Genomic DNA, 24218 nt, shown 5'->3' on the forward strand with positions numbered 1-24218 from the left:
TTTATTTTTTCACCATTTTTTTTTTTTTAAGGGGTTCTTCAGAAATGTGCAAAAGTGTTGCCGATGAAAACGAATTTGTATCATAGTTCCTATCCCACTTAAAATTATGCGATAAAAACGTTGGCATTAAGAGTTTAAAAAAAAAATTTTTTTTGGTTTTTGGGACTTGTTTTGGTCGAAATCGATTTTTTTCATTTTCAAGGCTCCAAATCATTTTTTATGTATATGTTTCCGTTAGACCCACCAATAAGTATACCAAAATGATCAGGAGACGAGCTGAGTGGATTTATCCATGCCCGTCTGTCCGTTTGTTTTAAGGCAAACTAGTCCCTCAATTTTTGAGATATCTTGATGAAATTTGGTAAGCAGGCATATTTTGATGGGGGATTTTACATTTGACGGAATCAACCGGATCGGACCACTATAGCATATACCTCCCATACAACCGATTGTTCAATAAGAGGGTTTTCGCCATTTCAAAAAATCGATTTCGACCAAAACAAGTCCCAAAAACCAAAAAAAAAAAATTTTTTTTTTAAACTGTTAATGCCAACGTTTTTATCGCATAATTTTAAGTGGGATAGGAACTATGAGACAAATTCGTTTTCATCGGCAACACTTTTGCACGTTTCTGAAGAAACCCTTAAAAAAAAACTCCTCAAAACCCAAAAAATATTTTTTTTTTCAAAAACTGTTATCGCCAAAGTTTTTAGCGGACAATTTTGAGTCGGACATACATGAAAATATTTTAAGTAGGTCATGAAAAAAACCTTAAAAATCAAAGAAAAAAAATTAAAAAACTCAAATTTTGCAGGCTCGAAAATTTTTTTTCCTGAGCGATTTTTTCGATGGCGCGATATAGGTTAATAAATCGACCCAGCTTACATTGTATATGTATTTACTTATGTATATATAATATAAATTCCTATAAATTTGTCATAAAAAGATGCGAATACTTAAATATGTTGCAGTCTACATGATTTTTTAGAAAACTAAATTTGTTCACGACTGTAACTGTAAGTTATGTGTTAGTATGGTAAAAAAGAAAAAAAAAATATTATATAAACAATGTAATCAATAAAATACAAAAAAAAAGTAAATTGCAAATACATGTACATATGTATATGTATGTGAACTGTAGTTCAAAATGCGTTACAAATTAGTATGTTTTGTAGAAATAACAGGGTATATAAAAGAATATATAAAGTCTACATAGATACAGGATTAGTATACACATATGGAAGAAGTATTTAGTACGTGTTAAAAACGGGTAAACAACGGTAGTAAAAATAACTGGTACATACCTCCTTCAGCATTGGCATCGTCTTGTGTGTAGCAAAGCATAAAAGCTAGAAAATTAAAGAATTAAGAATTCCTTCAGTTAAAAAAGAATAGAGGTAATAGTAGTAGACAAAAAAAAACACAGAGTGAAAGAAAGGCCGAGTGGGCAATTAGAAAGTATGTATATGTTTTTTGACCAAAAACAAAGAAGAAAAAAAAACAATGGGTATATGAATCATAGTTGGGCAAAATGGACTACATTTTTAGTGGTCTGAGCATATTACCTGGTAGTACAAAATATTTTCACTAACACTCAAAATTTAGAGACACTGGAAAAAATTAACAACTACCAATTTTTTAAGCAAATTTTTAATTTAACGCACTATGCCCAACTCTGGCATATACACAATAGTAAATATGTGTGTAGTTATGTATGGACATGAGTAAATATTGCTTAATCAGCAAAAAAAATATCTAGGCTGAAAATGAGGATTTGGCTGTGAAGAGGAATTTTTGATGAAGGAAAACTTGTGATTTTTTTTATTTCCAAAAAATGATGAATTGGTTAGCCGATTACTGAGTTTCGCTTTGGAATGAGAGGCATATAAGAAGCTTTGGGAATATCAACACAATGAGCAAGCAGTAAATTGTAAAATCTTTGAGAATAATGTCTTTCATTTTTTGATATACATACAGTGCCGACAAACTAATTAGGGACAAGCTGTTTATTTTCCTTAATTTTTTGTACTATTGCAAAATTAATTAAAATAACTAATGAAATAAGTACGTAACCGGTGAAACTGGGTATCTATGGTGCACTGTATGTATAGTGCATTTGGTGAACTATTGAAAAAATAGAAAACTATTCAAATATTTCATATGCAGAGCCGGATTATGCATAATGTAGGGAGTGCGGTGCAGAGCAAAAGAATAAAATTATGTAACACTCCGCTGCGCTGCATTAACACGTTGATACCAATGGGCGGTGCTAGTGCAAATTCGCAACTCTCAACGACGACATTAACAAAAAATTCAATTTTTTTTAAGGGTTGAAAAAGGTTAGGTCCTACCTCGGATTTAGTTTTGACTCATGCAGTGTTTTCCAGGCAGAGGTCAGCTAGACTGCTTGAGGACAGCACGGTCTCAGACCGCAATGTCTGCTTAGTCGACAGGCAGGCCGCCTTAAAGGCAGTAGAATCCAACTTTATAATGTCAGATATCGTGCGGAGATGTCGAGACTCGCTGGCGCCCATAGGGCATATCAATATCACCCTTTGCTCGGCCCCTGGGCACAGGGATATTAAAGGAAATGAATTTGCAGAAGAAACTATCGCCAAAAATAGACAAAAATATCTCTGAGCGAAATTATAGGAAAGTCCCATGCACGCATTATCAACCTAATTTCGGACTCACCTCAGTGCCTAGCAAGAATACTCATTTTGGAAGCCCCATTCGACCTAATTGCATCAGTTTCAGGAGTTGTCCCGCAAACTCAAAACAATACAACGAGAAACATTATCTTCAATTCTTGTATAGGACACGTACATCATCTTTGCCCCAAGTGGTGACAAAACCTTATCAAGAACGAAAATCTAAAGTAAGTAAGGAGCTTTTTTTGTTGTTTCTTTGAGAGCGGAACAGCAAACTGCGAAAGATAGGCTCAAACATTTATTTCTACATAAAGTTCTATTATCAAGTATACTAGAACTCCGGCAAAGCATCAACTTACAGGCGAAAACATTGCCCCAGCGGATGTTGACAATAGGTTGAACAAGGAGAAAAGGCGATAAATGAACTGAATACATTTTTTAAAGCACGTAATAATATCCTAGATTCAAAGATCTATGCGGAAGGCATGCCAGGCTATACTGGGTACAGACAGTACCAGTAATAAGATGGCCATTTTCTCTTAAATGCAGGCGACACTTTGGGATCTCTTCACAGGAAGCAGGACGATATATTTATCAGCATAGACTTAACGAAGCTGTTCATTGTTGGACGTCCTGCAGAGTTTCTAGTTGGTTGGAGTTGTCAACCAACAAAGTACGATCTTCAGCCGTTTTAAGGGGGAAGCGAAGCGCCTTTCTTAGATAAAATGCGATACTTACACAATACCACATGTTCCGTGGTCGAAAAAAATAAAGTTTCTGGGCTCTGGCGACCCCCAACTCCTGATGGATCTAGGGGGTGGGAGGGCAGTATGGCCTAGAAGGTTGCATGTGGTCATACCAAATCGTTCCCGAGATGGTCGGGCTAGTACCTTTATGGTGCTTGTTACCGGAACGTACCAGAGCTGCATCCGACAAATGATCATCAACATCGATAATACTCATCAAGGCCTTCGGGTAGTGTGCTTATCGCTACAACAACAACAAATCAAGGTGAATTTGCCACACCAACCATCCACCGGACCATACAATAAAATGCAATAGACAATCTATCCGTTCTATGAACTGATGTCAAACGAATGCACAAAGGTAATAAGTAGCAACTTATGGTAGTGGCACAGAAGACAAAAAAGGAGGCAAGCCAGCACGAAGCAAAAAGCTTGGGAGAATAGCAGCTGGATAAAGCGAAAAATAAAAAACCAAAAAAGAGACTAAGGCTAGGATATATTCTATTATCATTTCCAAAGTTATCTAATAAATGGAATTGTGATACAAATAATTAGTTAATCCGGCCCTGCACCGATGGCCTTGCCTTGCCTTATAGTATAAGAAAGAGCATTGAATATGAAGAAAAAAGTGTGAATCCTATTTATTGAATAATGTATTCCCTTTTCTCTCACATAAGAGGCATTCCATATGAAAAGATAGGTCGACCTCTCCGATTTTCTTCAAATTCGGAAGACATGTAGTATTTGACGTCTAGAATAGTGTGTGTTTGAGTTAAAATATCTTTTAAACTATTAACTTTAGAAAAAAATCTTTTACTACAAAAAGCATATATGTAATACTTCTATATTGCTACAAAAAGCTAACTAAGTACATTCCCCAACATAAGAGTGCCGATATATTGCTGTTTACATATTTTTGTTTTTGTATTCAATAATAGAATGTACCAAAATTTAAGTTTTCCTTGTCACACTTATGCTGCTACAATCACAAAAATTTTATAGGCTGTCTTGCTTTGATTTCGCATCCAAAACACATTGCGAGCATTTTCTATTAGCAATATAGGAGTATTACACATGTATATGAAAAAAAGTCTTTAAAATTATTGAAGTTTATAAAAAAAATTTATGTTCTCAAAATTTTGAAAAATAATATGATTGAAAAATAAAATAAAATTTTTTTGCAGTGTAAAGTAATGAAGGATAGCACAGATTCTCGTTAAAAAAATCTGAAAGAAACTTGAATATGTTCTTAAATTACCCTTCAAATGAAAATTTTATGTTGAATAAATCTATGATTTTTACGCACAGTAAGTTTGTGATACACAAATTTTTACACTATATTTCAAAAGAAACAGATTAATTGGCTTGTATCAAAATAAAATAACGACAATGTTAAAAAAATTTACTACTTTTCAGATGGCGCAGTTTCGCAATATAAAAAAAATACAATTTTATTAATTTAATGTATCACTTTCAGGATTTTAATATAAAAGCGCATGGTAAAAACGCTTGTGATGGAATCGGCGGTACTGTTAAAAGATTTGTTCGACGAGAAAGTTTACGCCGTCCTGACTCCACACCAATTATTACCCCAATTTAATTTTTTAATACTGTCAAAAATGAATTTAAAACAATGCAATTTGGTTTCTGTTCCAAAGCTGATTACCAAAAAGAAAAAGATTTCCTAAAGGATCGTTTCTACAGCTATTCGAATCAATGGCACACGGTCATTCCATAGCTTTATACCCTTTTCAAGCAACGAAATTAAATGTAAAGTTGTATCGGCTTGTAATGAGAGCGATTGTAAAATTTTTAAAGTAATAAAAAAACTGTCCTAATTTAACATATAAAACTACATTTTCATAATATTTATGCCATTTCGAAGTGTTATATAGTGTAAAAATTTGTGTATCACAAACTTACTGTGCGTAAAAATCATGATTTATTCAACATAAAATTTACAAATTTTTTTTTTCGAAAACAAAAAAAAACATTCTTTTAAATTTGAAGGGTAGGTTAAGAACATATTCAAGTTTCTTTCAGATTTTTTTTAAAGAGAATCGGTACTTATCCTTCATTACTTTACCCTGAAAAAAAATTTTATTTTATTTTTCAATCATATTATTTTTCAAAATTTTGAGAACATACAATTTTTTTTATAAACTTCAATAATTTTAAAGACTTGTTGTAGTAATATATTTTTTTCTAAAATTAATAGTTTAAAAGGTATTTTAACCCAAAGAAAAGCTTTCAAAAATTTTCAACTGTACATAAAATCCAAAATATTCAAAATTTTAAAAAAGATATTTTCACACACTATTCTAGACGTCATATACTACATGTCTTCCTAATTTGAAGAAAATCGGAGAGGTCGACCTATCTTTTCTAATGGAATGCCTCATAAGTAATGGGGAAGAGTTATGCATTGCAGAATAGTTTAAATTGAAAAAGAAAAAAATTGAAAGAAAGAAAACATACAAAAAAAGATTCAATTGAAAAGTAATTAAGAGATAATTGAAATTAAATATTAATTTAATCCAAAGGTGTTTCGTAGATTGTACGTAGAATAAAAGTAGGTCTTGTGTGTGTACAGTTTGCAGTGCGCGCGCCTACAGACGATACCAAAACTACAACATGAACTGGTAAAAAAATAAAAAAAATATTTTCTTTAAATTGGATAGTTTCGTCGTGTAATCCATTGTTTCGCTATGTTTATTGTACCAGTAAACATTTTTATAGTAAAGTAGTATCCTCAAGCAGATGCAATTTTCTTTTGTGCTAGTTATAAGGTGATAACCCAAGATACCGAAATATACATACATATGTTTATATTAAAATCAGGGCTGCATAGCAATATCGAAAAAGGGGATATCACATAAGTATTATAAAAGTGGTAAGTTATAAAGTGATACTCATTGGAATACTTTGCAAATTTCGTGCTCTTAAAATGTAGTCAAAGAAAATCATCCGATATTTTGGAATGGTTTCAATAGCACATTTGATTTCATGAAATTGAAAGATTGTGGAAAATATCTATTATTTCTTCAAAACTTAAAAAATTTTTTTTTGTATGAGTTTTAAGCGGGGATTACCCTTATTGCTTTAAATGTATGAAAACATTTATTTGAAGCAATTTTTAATTTTATAATTTATTTAATGATTTGGTAAAAATTTAAACAACGTGACAGCAGGACGCTTAAAACTCATACAAATAGACAACATTGGTTAATTCGTTGTAGTTCTATAAATAGAACAAAAAGCAACAACACCAAGTTTCTTTGAAACCGCCTTACCAACGCATAACTTTACCACATGATGCCATACGAAGTATGGACTGTGAATAACGAAAAATATGCAAAGATGGCAATTGGGATAAGATTTACAACAACCAAGGCATGGCGTGGCTGAATGCCTTTGTAACACTTCAACCATCGTAGGAGTACGGGTTCAAATCCCACTCCAGGGAGAAAAGGATTTGAAGAGATTTACAAGGTATAATCGAAACAGCTGTCGCCTTGTCCCCCTGATGTCACGTTGTTTAAATTTTTCCCAAATCATTAAATAAAAAAAAATTAATAAACTGTTTCTGTTTTTTGCCTTGCATAGTGGAAAGCAATGACACCTCGTTATATGTGTATCGTGTAAGGTAAAGTAATCATAACAAACAATTAGCGTTGCCAAAGTTGTATCTTTAAAACGATGGGTTTTTGGTTAAGTTAACATAAAAATAGGACTTCCCTAAATTCGTTACAATATTTTCAAGACTAGGATTTTGACAAGTACACCTGCAAGTAAATAATAGTAGCAGAAATGATTCGGAAATCGATAAGTTATTTTCTTCCTTTTTCATTTTCGTTTATTAACGAAATCTATGTAAACCAATGTTGATAACATTTTTGAAAAATTGCGTTTTTTAAAAATCTTCATGAAAATTTCCGAATTTTTTTTTTTTATAATTTTGGACAACGTTTCTAGTTTACAGTTACAAAATGAAAGTTTTAAGTCTCTAAAATTCGCATTGATTTTTGACATTTTTTTTCTAAAGTGTGTTTTAGAATTTCTTCGATATAAACCATTTTTTTTTTTTTTTGCTTTTTCGATCATAAATTAGTTGCGTCGTATTCTCCAGTCGCAATAGATTTGAAACTGTCGCATTTGTTGTAAAAACAATGTCCAAAAAATAATCAAACCTGTGATTAGTAAAGTATAACTTTTTAAAAAACAAAAAAAACAAAAATAGTGTTCTTTTTTAATAAAAATAAAGTTATTTGCAGCCCTGATTAAAGTGAAACCGGGTTTTCCTTATTATGCAACTAGTAAAGATGGTATTACTGTGCATGTTAAAATCCTGCTAAACAATTATTTTAGCGATAAAATTTGCGTAGATACTTACAAAACCATCAATTTGTATCTTTTTTCGCAGAGTACTCGATAATTTTTTTTTTTTTTTGAAATATTAACAATATTCCAAGGACAAAATAGAAAAGCGCTTTCACTTTTTATGTGAAGCAAATTTGGAACAATTTGTAGTTTTGAACTCTACCAGGCGATCTTGGTAGGACATACCACAACCCTGCAAAAATCGTTGGATAATGTGGTCCAGTGGAGTACTTACCATTATACTCCACTGTAATGCAGCAATGGACCAACTCATGTTCTACACGAACATATTGTAAGCCGATCATTTATCGTTTTTAACGATTGTAAACACAACACGATGTTTATTGGACTATGGGTACTCCATGGATTACTCTGATGTAATGCGGAGCTGGAGTTTATGGTCCAGTCCTAGGACATCGCAATGTTAATTGGACCATATTTTTTGTATCAAATGTGGTTAATTTTGGAGCACTCGGTTGGTCCATAGCGAGTACTCTATACATGCACCCATGGAGTACTCGCGATATTTGCAGGGAACCTGTCAAAGTCATGATTCTTATTTTGCGTATTTCTTGAGTTTTTTCCCTTTTCACATACACATACGACATGCCAGCAGGCAACTGCTTGATGCAGATTCGCCTCCTACGCAAATAAGAGGCCATCTGCGTAAGCAGTATCATTAGTAGCCAGAAGTTCTATCCAAAGAGTCACGAAAGGTGAACTCCCTTAAAAGTCATGAACCTCTTCTTTTCCGTTCCTTTCATAAATCAACAAAGCGTTTTTTTAAGTTCCTAGCGGCTAAGATAGTTCATGTAGCAGAACGTACATGGTGCTTGTTACCGGAACGTATCGGATCTGCGTCCGACAAAGGACCATCAACATTGATAGCACTCCCCAAAACCTTCGGGGAGTGTTCTTATCGCTACAACAAAAAAAATTTAACATAACTTTCGAAATTTTTTACTTTTAACTTTCTGTACGTACTACAAAAAATTGGTTATCTTGCTGATGGTTTTGTAAGTACTACGTATTTACAAATACGATTAGGATATCGAAAATTTCCAACAACCGAATTAGTAAAATTAGTAAATATGGATATTTATAAAGTTTTACCTCATCCCAAAAAAAATTTTAATCACAATTTACATACTTTGCTATTAGCCATCTTAGATCCCAAATTACGAACTAGAAAAAAAATTAAATATTGAATTCAGCACTTACGTTGCGGTTCACTTGTTTCATTATTGTTAACACTGTTTATATCAAGTTCACTATTGCTGTTTACAACTCCATTAGCTGAACGTGGATGGATGATGGTACAAAACAACGAAACGCGATGGTTGAATCAACCAAAAATCATGACAGCACGAATAGGATCAAAAGCATATAGCAATGACGATGAAGTGGACGTAGACAGCAACGAGTATGTGTATGTATATGTATGTTCAATATGAATATAAAATTATAAAATTGTTGATAATTACAATTAATTCAAAATTTTGTGTAATTAAATGCCATATTTATACACCAATCATATTTGTATTTGAATGAATGCACGCAAATAGTTGGTTTGTTGACGACGACGGACCATGGACGGCGGATGGCGAACGATGATGACGTTTTGAAGATGATAGTTTGATGATGTTGAAGAGGACGTCACATAATATTTGCGTTTTCAAATTTAGATGTTTTTTTCGAGTGTAATTTTTTGTTTGTTGTTTTTGTGATGTTACGTGGTTGTTGTAAGCAGTAGTTTTGTGTACGTGATTTTCATGGAAAAGCAAAAAATATATATATTAAAATTAAACAAATTATATTATAAAATAAATCAATTCAATCATCACATCAAACAAATCTAAATGCTGAAATACGCTAAGTAATTTCAAAAGCAATAACAAATTAACAAAAAGCTTAAGCATTAAGACAAGCGAACAAAACCAAAAGTATACAATTTAACCGAAAAAAATATATAATTTACAATTCAAAATATTAAGAAGAAATACATAGATTATTATAAGGACAGACTTTAAAAATAATACAGTAAAGAACAGCAGTGGCAAGAGGGAACTCACGCTGTCTAAGAAAAAGGGGACAATTCGTATTGAAAAAGCCTGCATATTTTTCGAGAAAGCCTGTCACGCAGCTAAATTCACTACGAAAGCGGTTCAAACTCTAAGGCACACAACAAATGCACATTCTCACAATCACTTCTCTGGCGTGTAACGGCAATAGCATCGCCCTTGCATTCATTTCTCGCTCATAAACATACCCACACTCACATACATACATCTTTTGTGCTACTTACGCTCTTGATCACTGCCATCTTCTCCCAGTTTTTCATCTCGACTCTTCATGAATGGAAATTTTCGCGAAAATGTGAAATTTTTCTTTTTGCGATCGAGCGTTGATTGCTATTGGAATAAATGATAAATAAAAGAATTATATTATTTAAGACTTCACTTAATTGCATCATAGATGGGCATTGTGTACTTCAGAGCTGGGCACTAAGATTAACGATCACAAGACGATTGCGATTAGCCAAATTGAACTTTTTTAAAATTTCGATTACAGTGTTCAAATCGTTCAAATCACGACAGTAATCATTTATGTGGACATGTCTGCTGAGTGGCACCGATTGATATCCATGACTATAAATGAACAGTGAGGGAAGAGCACTACTGCGTTGATAAGCTATTAGGTTAGGTTAGGTTGAACTGGCCGGTCCGTAAGGAACTCACATCATATATATTATTTCTAATTGCTGTTTTTATGTACCGATCCCTTTTTCGCTCTTATTTGGAATCCAAATCTATAAATAAAGTTTTGGTTGTAAAGATGGAGATTCGGGCTATTAGCGAGCTTTGGGCAATTTTGGTCGTAGTGCTTTTGTTGAGCTATATCTTATTAAAATACACGATTGTGAGCACACAAAGAAATCTATTTGTACTATGGCACTATTGTGAATATTTGCACTGCATTACCGGTAGTTGCTATTTATTGTACACTAGATGGCATCGCAAGTTTTAATTGATTGACGGCAGTTGCTATTATAAGCTAAATGGCAGCGCACGCTGTAAGTTAATAGAACAGCTGATTTCTGTTGATATTTGGTAAGAGACTTTTATATTGGTTGTGCAAGATGCGCACGGGTCAGGCTGGTATGCAATTAATATGATTTAAATTACATTTCAGAGCCACGCTTACTAATAATCGTAAACACACACCTCTTCACAGCAGTTTTTACTGCGACATTATAAATCAATAAATCCGTGATGAGTTTTGCTATCTACTAAGCTGCATTTACATAGGCATCAGTCGCAGCACAAATCACAGGCCAATTAATTCATATTATCGCAGATAATTGTTTCTGTTCCGAGAGCTGTAAAGTAGTTTGTTTGTTGGTGTTGTTGTTGTAGCGATAAGGTTGCTCCCCGAAGGCTTTGGGGAGTGTTATCGATGTGATGGTCCTTTGCCGGACACAGATCCGGTACGCTCCGGTACCACAGCACCATTAAGATGCTAGCCCGACCATCTCGGGAACGATTTTTGTGGCCACATTAAACCTTCAGGCCATTCCCTCCCTCTCCACCCCCAAGTTCCATGAGGAGTTTGTGATTACTACTAATGATAAATACATTCATCCAGTTAGGGCTATTTATTCCGAGCTGGTGTTGAAATTTACTTACAATTATTAGTCGCTGTGACAAATTCACAGATACATATGAAGGGCTCAAAACCAAAAGGATCTAAGTGACATTTTTTCTAAAATTGAGTTATACCCATATGTGTATATTTAATATAGCGTATATTTGTTGACAATGCGATCCAAGCCATTTTGGACATTTTAGTGCCATATATTTGCCAGGCCGAAAACGTACTAAATTTTATTGCATTAATGATTGGAGCCAAAAGAATCTAAGTGCGCTCTTCCAAGCAATAAAATTTAATTGCTCGGCATGCAGAACTTTTTCAAGTATGCAGTTTTGTAGCCCGTTTAATTTTAGTATAATAAAGTGCTAAACTCAAGTAGGTAGGAAGTCTCGCTGATTTGAAAGAGGTGAAGAAGCCTCTTACTTGACTAATGTAAAAGCAGGCTTACATGAAAATACATCATCGTATAGCAGTGACAAAATAAAATAAAATGAAACTGTTAAAAATAGCGATATTTTTGTTGAATTACAACTGTGCGTTGTATATTTTCTGTAAATACTTAATATAATGTCACTATGCCTAATGTATGCCAAATTCGCGAAAATTTACCGAATTTTCTACTTTTTTCTCAAGATTTTTAGAACTTCTTTGAGTAAGCAGTTTTGAAGCCAGTAAGTACGTTAATCTTAGCTTTGTAAAAAATTTTCCTAATTTTTGGCAATTTTTTTCTTGAGTTATACCCCATAGGAATTTTTTAACGTAATTTTATTTATATGGAAAAAAGCCCTTATCGTCGTAAGAAAAAAAAATTGCCAAAGATCAGCGATACATTCTAAGAACTTAAGTTTAGCACTTTATTATACTAGAATTAAACGGGCTACAAAACTGCATACTCGAACAAATTTTAAATGTTATTTTGGCCGAGCAATCAACGTTCGAATTTTTATTGCAACAATTTTTGGAGCCAAAAGGGTCTAAGTGCGCTTGGATCCAGAAAAAAATTGCCAAAAATGAGCAAGACTTCCTACGAACTTAAGTTTAGCACTTTATTATACTAAAATTAAACGGACTACAAAACTGCATACTTGAAAAAATTCTGCATGTTCTTTTGGCCGAGCAATCAACGTTCGAAATTTTATTGCAACAATTTTTGGAGCCAAAAGGGTCCAAGTGCGCTTGGATCCAGAAAAAAATTGTCAAAAATCAGCGAGACTTCCTACGAACTTAAGTTTAGCACTTTATTATACTAAAATTAAACGGGCTACAAGACTGCACACTCGAAAAAATTCTACATGTTCTTTTGGCCGAGCAATCAACGTTCGAAATTTTATTGCAATAATTTTAGGAAATTTTTGCAATAATTTTTGGAAATTTACAGTTATTTTCCATCTGCAGTAAACATCCTTTGAATTAGTTGACTAACCTGCATTCATTTAGACAGGAATCATTTCAAACGCATTTACCCAGAATTTACAATAAGTAATTTACATTAACCTTAATTATCTCAATTCAACGTCGATGTTACTTAGATCCTTTTGGTTCTAAGCCCTTCATATATATTTTCCAGCTCTAAATCGTCATCTGAGTAAAATTCTTTCTTTATTTTTGCTGTCAGTTAGAAAAAAGCTATATTTCAGAGTTTCATAGAGGATTCATATTAAGAATTTATTTGGAAATGCCTTATTTATCTCAGCGGCGGAGGTTCGGTGACCTAGAAGAATCGACATGCTCAAATCAGTCCGTTCCGAGGATATATATCTGAAGGTAGGGTGTTTTCCAAAAATTTGGTGAAATTAAGCGTTTTTGAAACGACAGAGGAGATAGCTGTCGAAGTGTTTTGCAGATATTAAGCGTTTGCAGCATCCCTAATTTAAGGAATTTTATGTTAATTAAATCAATAGCTATCGATTACACACGTCATACTTATTGCCCAACTCTTCTGAGGTACACAATTTTATGCGTTACAAATAGCATTTACAATTTTCTATGCTAAAATTAATGTTTATCTACTGACAATTACGACGTCCTTCATAAGTAATGTACTTATGTTTGCATTACCATAAAAGAAAATTTAATTAGCATTAGTAATGTTGCAAGCATTAAATTCTAGATATATGCAGATTCAAATGTGTTAAAGCCGATTTAAACTATCAAAAAATTAATCATACCTTAAAACAATGTCAAATGACGATAACTGACAGTCTATGAATTACGAAAGCAGTTATAGTTTTCTGATGCTAAAACCAACTTTTACTGGTATTTTTTTGTTCGCCAGTAATGTACTTACGTTTGCATTACTTAGTAATGTACTTACTAGAAAAGTATTTTAAATAACATTACCATAACAGATGTTGTGAATTCTAAGTAAATTAGCGAATATAAAAGCAATGCTATAAAACCAATGTTACTAAGCTCTTGGAGCGCGCCTATAATTATTCCACACAATTAAGATTAACAAGCAAGGAAGGCTAAGTTCGGGTGTAACCGAACATTATATACTCAGAGTGAGCTTCAATTGTACATTTCATTTCAGATAAATAACTTTTCTACATAACACAAGGCACCGCCCGTTTAAAAAAAATGTCTCCCCATTTCCTCTTACAATAAAACTTGATAAGTGAAATATCATTGATTGAAAACAATTTTTTGCCAAGTTATAGCTTATCATTCTAATCTACGACCCTTTTAAACTTGTTTTATATAAAAGTGGGCGTGGTCTTTAACCGATCCCGTAATTTTTACTAGAAATATTTTCTGCCATAAGGAAAATATGTGTACACAATTTCATTACCATCCGTTAATTTTTCTTCGAGTTATGGCTCCCGAAACATAGAAAATTGCTTAGTCATAAAAGGGGCGGTGCCACACCCATTTTCAAAAATTTTAGTATTTTCCAATTTAATGATATAATTCAATTTAAAAAGTAAAATTCTATTGATATAAAGCTAATTTTCGCTAAGATATCTCTTATTATTTTCATCTAAGACCCTTTTAAAAATCTTTTATACAAAAGAGGGCGTGGTCTTTAACCGATCTCGCCAATTTTTTCTAGAAATATTTCCTGCTATTTTTTTATTATTTTATTACGATCCGTTCATTTTTCTTCAAGTTATGGCTCCCGAAACATAGAAAATTGCTTAGTCATAAAAGGGTCGGTGCCACGCCCATTTTTAAAAATTTGAAGTTTTTCCTATTTATTGTTATAAATCCACTTGGGAGATGAAATACCATTGATATAAAGCTCTTTTTTTGCAAAGATATAGCTTATTTTATTCGTCCACGACCCTTTTTAAAATCTTTTATATACAAGTGGGCGTGGTCCTTAACCGATTTCGTTAATTTTTCTTCAAAGTAAGTAAAGGCAACCTCTCTGCCGAATTTTGTTACGATAGGTTTAACGATTTTTGATTTATAATTAATATTTGTAAAATTGATTTTATCACAAGTGGGCGGTGCCACGCCCATTTAAAAAAAATTTTCAAATTTTTATCAAGAGTAAATATCAGTCCACATGTCAAATTTCAACATTCTAGGTGTATTATTTACTAAATAATCAAGTTTTTGTGTTTTCCAAAATTTTGTATATATAAAAAGTGGGCGTGGTTATCATCCAATTTCGATCATTTTCAATACCAATCTATTCTGTGTCCAGATAAGCTCGTGTACCAAATTTGGTGAAGATATCTCAATATTTACTCAAGTTATCGTGTTAACGGACGGACGGACGCACGGACGGACATGGCTCAATCAAATTTTTTATTCGATACTGATGATTTTGATATATGGAAGTCTATATCTATCTCGATTCCTTTATACCTGTACAACCAACCGTTTTCCAATCAAAGTCAATATACTCTGTGTGCAAAGCACGCTGAGTATAAAAAGCATATAGAATTAGTATGTACCTAAATGGTGAATAAAGGAATAGCACCAAAAAGGCAATTCATATGGCTGAGTGGATAAAGGCATCTGCTTTTAAACTAGTATAAAGTATGAATGTTGGAGATTTCGAGTACAATACTCAGCTACCGAGAAGCTAGCTGATGAAAAAGTGACATTCAGACATATGTCCTAGTAACCATCGCCGTTTGTAAACTTTGTAATTTTTCTCTAATATCAATAGCAATTTTTTAAAGGGCGAAGAATACAAAAACGCAGTATAATTACTCTCCACTATCACAAAAATTGTATAGACAATGCAAACGAAATTTCATTATAGTAACGAAGAATTTTTAATGAATTTTTTCTGCAAGACGTAGCTTTGGTGGAAAGTGCATTTTACTTGCGCATATAAAAACATGTAAAAACAAGTAAGGAAGGCTAAGTTCGGGTGTAACCGAACCTTACATACTCAGTTGAGAGCTATGGAGACAAAATAAGGAAAATCACCATGTAGGAAAATGAACCTAGGGTAACCCTGGAATGTGGTTGTATGACATGCGTATCAAATGGAAGGTATTAAAGAGTATTTTAAGAGAGAGTAGGCCATAGTTCTATGGATGGACGCCATTTAGGGATATCGCCATAAAGGTGGACCAGGGCTGACTCTAGAATGTGTTTGTACGATATGGGTATCAAATGAAAGGTGATAATGAGTATTTTAAAAGGGAATGGGCTTTAGTTCTATAGGTGAACGCCTTTTCGAGAAATCCCCATAAAGGTGGACCAGGGGTGACTCTAGAATATGTTTGTACGATATGGGTATCAAATGAAAGCTGTTAATGAGTATTTTGAAAAGGAGTGATCCTTAGTTCCCTAGGTGGACGCCGTTTCGAGATATCGCCATAAAGGTGGACCAGGGGTGTCTCTAGTTGTACGATATGGGAATCAAATGAAAGGTGTTACTGAGCATTTTAGGAGGGAGTGGGCATTAGGTCTATAGGTGGACGCCTTTTCGAAATGTCGCCATTAGGGTGGGCCAGGGGTGACTCTAGAATGTGTTTGTATGATATGGGTATCAAATGAAAGATGGTAATGAGTATTTTAAAAGGGAGTAATCCTTAGTTCTATAGGTGGACGCCTTTTCGAGATATCGCCATAAAGGTGGACCAAGGGTGACTCTAGAATGGTTGTACGATATGGGTATCAAACGAAAGGTGTTACTGAGCATTTTAAGAGGGAGTGGGCATTAGGTCTATAGGTGGACGCCTTTTCGAGATATCGTCATTAGGGTGGGCCAGGGGTGACTCTAGAATGTGTTTGTACGATATGGGTATCAAACGAAAGGTGTTACTGAGCATTTTAAGAGGGAGTGGGCATTAGGTCTATAGGTGGACGCCTTTTCGAGATATCGCCATTAGGGTGGGCCAGGGGTGACTCTAGAATGTTTGTCCGATATGGGTAGCAAACGAAAGGTGTTACTGGGCATTTTAAGAGGGAGTGGGCATTAGGTCTATAGGTGGACGCCTTTTCGAGATATCGCCATTAGGGTGGGCCAGGGGTGACTCTAGAATGTTTGTACGATATGGGTATCAAATGAAAGGTGTTACTGAGCATTTTAAGAGGGAGTGGACATTAGGTCTATAGGTGGACGCCTTTTCGAGATATCGCCATTAGGGTGAGCCAGGGGTGACTCTAGAATGTTTTTACGATATGGGTATCAAACGAAAGGTGTTACTGAGCATTTTAAGAGGGAGTGGGCATTAGGTCTATAGGTGGACGCCTTTTCGAGATATCGCCATTAGGGTGGGCCAGGGGTTACTCTAGAATGTTTGTACGATATGGGTATCAAACGAAAGGTGTTACTGAGCATTTTAAGAGGGAGTGGGCATTAGGTCTATAGGTGGACGCCTTTTCGAGATATCGCCATTAGGGTGGGCCAGGGGTGACTCTAGAATGTTTGTACGATATGGGTAGCAAACGAAAGGTGTTACTGAGCATTTTAAGAGGGAGTGGGCATTAGGTCTATAGGTGGACGCCTTTTCGAGATATCGCCATTAGGGTAGGCCAGGGGTGACTCTAGAATGTTTGTACGATATGGGTATCAAACGAAAGGTGTTACTGAGCATTTTAAGAGGGAGTGGACATTAGGTCTATAGGTGGACGCCTTTTCGAGATATCGCCATTAGGGTGAGCCAGGGGTGACTCTAGAATGTTTTTACGATATGGGTATCAAACGAAAGGTGTTACTGAGCATTTTAAGAGGGAGTAGGCATTATGTCTATAGGTGCACGCCTTTTCGAGATATCGCCATTAGGGTGGGCCAGGGGTGACTCTAGAATGTGTTTGTACGATATGGATATCAAATTAAAGGCATTAATGAGGGTTTTAAAAGCGAGTGGCCCTTAGATGTATATGTGAAGGCGTTCTCGCGATATCGACCAAATGTGGACCAGGTGATCCAGAAAATCATCTGTCGGGTACTGCTAATTTATTTATATATTCAATACCACTAACAGTATTCCTGCCAAGATTCCAAGGGCTGTTGATGACGCCTTGTAGAACTTTTTCATTTTCTTCTACTTAATATGGTAGGTGTCACACCCATTTTACAAAGTTTTTTCCAAAGTTATATTTTGCGTCAATAAACCAATCCAGTTACCATGTTTCATCCCTTTTTTCGTATTTGGTATAGAATTATGGCATTTTTTTCATTTTTCGTAATTTTCGATATCGATAAAGTGGGCGTGGTTATGGTCGGATTTCGGCCATTTTTTATACCAAGATAAAGTGAGTTCAGATAAGTACGTGGGCTAAGTTTAGTAAAGATATATCGGTTTTTGCTCAAATTATTGTGTTAACGGCCGAGCGGAAGGACAGACGGTGGACTGTGTATAAAAACTGGGCGTGGCTTCCACCGATTTTGCCCATTTTCACAGAGAACAGTTACCGTCATAGAGTCTATGCTCCTACCAAATTTCAAAAGGATTGGTAAATTTTTGTTCGACTTATGGCATTAAAAGTATTCTAGACAAACTAAATGAAAATGGGCGAAGCCACCCCCATTTTGAAATTTTCTTTTATTTTTGTATTTTGTTGCATCATATCATTACTGGAGTTGAATTTTGACTTAATTTACTTATATACAGTAAAGATATTAAATTTGGTTTTAAAATTTGAATTTAAAAAAATTATTTTTTAAAAAGTGGGCGTGTTCTTCATCCAATTTTGCTAATTTTTATTTAGCACATATATAGTAATAGTAGTAACGTTCCTGCCAAATTTCATCATGATATCTTCAACGACTGCCAAATTACAGCTTGCAAAACTTTTAAATTACCTTCTTGTAAAAGTGGGCGGTGCCACGCCCATTGTCCAAAATCTTACTAATTTTCTATTCTGTGTCATAACGTCAACCCATGTGCCAAGCTTCATCGCTTTAACCGCCTTTGGCAATGAATTATCGCATTTTTTCGGTTTTTCGAAATTTTCGATATCGAAAAAGTGGGCGTGGTTATAGTGCGATATCGTTCATTTTAAATAGCGATCTGAGATGAGTGCTCAGGAACCTACATACCAATTTTCATCAAGATACCTCAAAATTTACTCAAGTTATCGTGTTAACGGACGGACGGACGGACGGACGGACGGACGGACGGACGGACGGACGGACGGACGGACGGACATGGCTCAATCAAATTTTTTTTGGATCCTGATTATCTTGATATATGGAAGTCTATATCTATCTCGATTCCTTTATATATGTACAACCAACCGTTATCCAATCAAACTTAATATACTCTGTGAGCTCTGCTCAACTGAGTATAAAAATAAATAATATAAGGCGCAATATACCTATGAAGAGATTCAGATTTTTTTTTTTTTTTTTTTCTACAAATTGGCGGGACAGGACCTACATGTTTTACGCCGACTCCGAACGGCATCTGCAAGGCAGACGAGGTATCACTGAGCAACCTTTCATAGCAGAAATACGCTCGGGTGTGTTTGCCAAATCACTGCCGAGAGGCGACCCCGTTTAGAAAACGTTTATCCAATTGAAAAAGTTTGTTTTTAAATTTTTTAAATTGCTTAGTCCGGAACTTGAACCCAGGACCTTCGGTGTGGTAGGCTACCACCACACCACAGCGGCCGCCAAAAAAATGGTAAAACATTATGTTAACGCAGTACTGCAAGGTGCCCATCTATGAAATATGAGAATACATACATATATACTAATATACTACCGCTAACTACGACTACTCAAAAATCGTTCCATCAAGCAAGCGTTACTTTACCTCATTACTGACCTTATCCAGATTGTTATTGGCTGCAGCATGACCTTGAAACTTCACACTACGATCGCGTGCACGCATCTTTCGTTCCCAACGTCGTTTCGATGGCACAATACCAATTTGTTCGTCTTCACTATCGCCCAACACGCGACGTGCTTGCCACCATTCATCATCTGATGCATTGGTCACGTGCAATATATCGCCATGTCGGAAAGGTAGACCACGTGATGGTAGTCCATCGTCACGATTGGGGTCATAATCGAAGAGTGCACGCACATAGAGTGAACGTTTTTGTGAGGTGCGTAATAGTGTACCAGTTCCGCCTGCGCCAGCCGCTAGCGCAGCCTGATGTTTAAGCTCTTGTATGCGCGCCTCAAAGCGATTGTAGTCTTCGGGACGATATTGTGCGACTAATGTGACAACGCCACCGGAACTCTATGGAAATACAAGTGGAAAAATTGCAGTTAATCATTTAAAAAAATATTCACAAAATTAATTTTAATGACAAAACAAGATCAACTATGTCTAATGAGATAGAAACGACGAGGCCTGCCTAGTAATTTTAATGGAGCCTCGTTGTTATTTTCTTAAGACTTCATACTTGGATGAGAAATTACTACAAGTATTCCAGACAAGGCCGAATGATGACCTTGAAGGTTAATGTAGTCATTTTAAGTCGTTCCAGAGATTGTCGGGTTAGTACTTTATCGCTAAAAGAATAAGAAGAATAAAAAACTTCATCTATTTGGACGATAGCCAGGGAAAATAACTCTCGCCAATATGTGCTGAACAACTGGCAAGTAAATTCCTCCCTCGACGAAGTGAGATTACGCTCTATATGTATCTATTAATAGATTTTGAAGGAGGTACCCATTAAGAGTATTCGGAAGAAAAAAAGCATAAACGGAGTGTTATTTCAATAGAGACGTCCGGCCATCACAAACATGTATACTCTCGAGCAAGGGACGCGAGAAGAGCTCGTTTTCGGTACTATACTGTTTAACTGCTTCACAGATGGTCCCACGTTAGAAGGGAAAGTTAGTTATAAATATATACTTCAAGTTCAAGCTTTCTGACCGAGGTGGGTCGGGTATTGTCCAGTGCTAGTACGGTTAGATATTTCAACAGCTACGCGAACCAACAATGTTATGATAGAGAGTATTCCAGTAATGCCTCACCTAGTTTGCGATTGTCTCGAAAATGTTTAGCATAAGATTCAACTGGGTCCCGGGGTATAGCAAAATCCCGGACAACTATTTTGCGGATCTCTTATACCAAACTGCTACATTTTAATCGCGCGTGGCAGACAGGAGGGAATTCATAGTTAAGATGGAATTTGTAGTGAGGGAGTTACCACACGAGCTAGGTGGTTTTTCAATAAGCAAGATTAGATGAACCCGAAGGTTGGCCGTGCACAAATTAAATACTTCGAACGACGTTGGGTTGATACTTATTATCGGGTACTCTTAAAAAAATGGAAACGCGATAATTTGATTTTCTGTTTACAGGCCCAGAACCTCTGTTAAGTCTTTAAAGACATAGTAGGAAAACACATTTTAGAATTCTCAGATTCGCTGACTTCGGAGGAAGACTGTGCTACACAGTCCGAAGAAACATCACCAGGAAAGATCTTATTTCGTCCTAAAGGTAAAATATGAAAACCACACTTACCTTTAACGCTTGAGCAGCTTCTTCATGTGTAGCATTCTTAAGGCTGATATTATTTACACTCACAAGCTGATCACCACGCTTTAACTCGCCACCCGCATCAGCGGGACCGCCAGCAAGTATGAATGAAACATAAATGCCTTGACCATCCTCACCGCCAACGATATTAAAGCCCAAACCTTGTGGACCTTTTTGTATGGTGATTGTGCGCGGTTCTCTGCAAAGCAAAGAGAAGACAGGGATAAGATAAATATAACAGGATTTCACTTAAACAATAGGAATATTATTAATATCAATAGGGGAAAATAATAAAATTAGCCCTTTTATAAAATAGTTGATGAATTTGAAACTGTTACTGAAATGGGAGCAACAGCAACTCCCTATACCGCACGTCTTAGCACGAAATTGTATAGTCCTAAGTCGGCTTATCCCCTCTTTTTTGGAGTTTAGTTAGAGCAAACTGATCTGTAGCAAACAAACCAACAATTGGTAGCACAAGAAAGACGGTAGGTTAGGTTAGGTTAAGAGGGCGTGCGTGAGTGTTACCCACAGTTCCAGTCGGAGACATTTTTGGCCATTGTGAGTGTCCTCAGTAAGTACAGGGTGGCGGCAAATTCGTTTAGCCCAATTACCTCCTAGTGGTCGTCAAGGAACCACTTGCTTTCCCTGATGAACCCAGGAAGAAGCGAGACGTCCACCTTCCCAACCTCTGCCAGGTTGTCGAAGAAGCGTGAGCCCAGAAATCTGAGCCTTCTTCTTTGAAGCGCCGGACATCGGCAGAGAAAGTGGTAGATCGACTCGTCGTCCTCCTCATCTTGACAGCTTCTGCGGAGGGAGCTTGTTGGTATTCGCCACCGTCGGAGCATTGGTGCGATAGCACAATGACCTGTGATGACACCCGTAGTACCCTATTTTATCATGTTGCACTCTAATGCCCTTAAGGCGGCTTGGCTGCCAACAAAGATTGTTACGTCGGTGTTGGAGACCGCACTATCTGGGAGCGGCTTTGCCGCTCTGTTTATGGCATAGACCTCGGCGTGGAATACACTGCATGCGTCAGGAAGTCGGAATGATTGGCTTAACTGTAGATGTGTTGCTTTGGTTTAAGAATAAAACCAATTGGTCCCTTAGTGTATAGCCGACCCATAGAAACTGTTAGAAGAACGTCAAAGTTTGATAAAATTGTATTTTTAAGAAAATGAAATAACTCCGAATGCTTGAATTACAAACAATGAAGTAAGTCCCAATAAATATGAAATAACTTCCAATCTCAAAAAATTATGAAATAACTCCTAAAGCAATTTTATTGGGGATTATTTCATTTGGGAGTTATTTCATTATGAAATAATTACCAGCAAAAATTATGAAATAAGTCCCAATGAATTGGGAGCTATTTCATAATGAATGGGAATTGGGAGTTATTTCATTTTTTTGTTGGGAGTTATTGCATTTGGGAGTTATTTCACTGCACCGCAAAGAAACCCCCAAACGAGCGTGGCCGTTGATTTATTACTACGTATGTACATTTGTATATTGTACGATTCGTTTCTTTTTGCTGATACCGAGGCCATCTACACTTCACGCAATGGGAGTCTTTACCCTCTTTCTTGTGCTACCAATGGTAGGAGTTGATGGAAATACTACTTTGAGCGTAGCGCTTTTATTCATTTACATTACATGAAGTGATGCCTGAAGAGTTTAGTAATTGTCCTAGAATTATCTCTCTCAGTCAAAGTAAAGAAATCGCGCTATAGCGAATGGCGATATCTAAAAAATCTTTGGGTTTCCAAAGGCGCGTATTCTGACTAAACTGCCGGTGTTGCTCAACGTCGTAGGCTGAACTGGCTGGTCGGTAAAGACGGTACATAGACAGAATTTGTACATGGTGTTGCTACAAGCTCGTTCGACGATAAAGGATTTATTTTATAAAATAGCTATATCTTCTTTGCAAATACTAGAAGTTTTCTAGGACCTAACTGCTGCTTAGATTGATAGATTCGCCATTGTCTTGAAGTCTTCTATTTAAATTCACATTTTTCTTGCTTCATGGTTCATCAATTGCAACACATCCTTTCTTTTTAAGTCCCCCTAATGTATTGGGACGTCTAAAGTGCATGCTTCGAGCTCTGCTTTCTTATTTGTCAACTCATCGACCATTCAACTCGTAAGATATTCTTATTTCCGGATCGTAAAGACCATTTCGCTTCCGTTAGTTAGGAATCATCGCCATACATGTGTCTCGTATCAAGAGTTCTCTGCATACTATACATTGATTACCATTCCCCTAACAATTTTCCTGCAGGACCTCTTAATCTTGAAACCGTATAGTGTGCAGAATTTACTGATAAAATTCTTGAGCATTGTATCTGACAGCCAAATGCAAATTAAGGCTCTAAGTTGAATAGGGGTGCCATTACGATCTTCTGTGGCCGTAGTGTGGTGGTAGCGTGCACCGCCAACCACACCGAAGGTCCTGGATTCAAGTCTCAGCAAACAAACATCACAAATTTAGAAAAAGTATTTTCAAATAGAAAAAAGTTTTTCTAAGCGTGGCGGCCGCTCAGCAGTGGTTTAGCAAAGCACTCCCGAGTGTATTTCTGCCATGAAAAGCTTCTTAGTGAAATTCATCTGCGGTGCGCTGGCTTTCGGAGTCGGCATAAAAATATTAAATAAGAGCACGACGTAAATTGGAAGAGAAGCTCGGCCTAAATCTCTGCGGAGGTAGATCGCCCAAAGTATTTATTTTTAAGGATCTTCTGTATTCCGGCAACTGTCACCTCAATCGGTTCGATTGAAGCGGACGCTGCGAGTAGGCTGTCGAAATTATTGGGTTCCCCGAGTCTCAAGAATTATATAGTCCTGTTCGTGATGACAACAGTATGTATCAAAGGCCGTTAAATGTTGAGCTGTATGAGCTAGTATATACCTACATTAGCCTACTACAATGAATA

At 35.9% G+C, this 24218-nt stretch overlaps 1 protein-coding gene across 27 annotated transcripts in view; it reads right to left on the bottom strand.

Annotated features, from left to right (window-relative positions):
• Positions 1–24218, bottom strand: part of dlg1 (discs large 1) — a 424309-nt gene that overhangs the window by 40483 nt on the left and 359608 nt on the right. For 18 of the 27 annotated variants that reach the window (XR_010953064.1, XM_067784235.1, XM_067784232.1 and 15 more), the window contains 5 exons: positions 21271–21484; positions 19603–20034; positions 10083–10188; positions 8999–9073; positions 1305–1349 (listed from right to left, as the gene is read on the bottom strand). Coding sequence is in view for 26 of the 27 variants with exons in the window: in XM_067784235.1 (XP_067640336.1) it covers positions 1305–1349; positions 8999–9073; positions 10083–10188; positions 19603–20034; positions 21271–21484 (872 nt within the window). In the remaining variant the exon portion in view is untranslated. The remainder of the gene's footprint in view (positions 1–1304; positions 1350–8998; positions 9074–10082; positions 10189–19602; positions 20035–21270; positions 21485–24218) is intronic. The other 9 variants (XM_067784219.1, XM_067784224.1, XM_067784227.1 and 6 more) reach the window with 6 other exon arrangements.

This window comes from Eurosta solidaginis, chromosome 4 (assembly GCF_040869045.1).
Source record: "Eurosta solidaginis isolate ZX-2024a chromosome 4, ASM4086904v1, whole genome shotgun sequence".
Classification (NCBI taxonomy): Eukaryota; Metazoa; Arthropoda; class Insecta; order Diptera; family Tephritidae; genus Eurosta; species Eurosta solidaginis.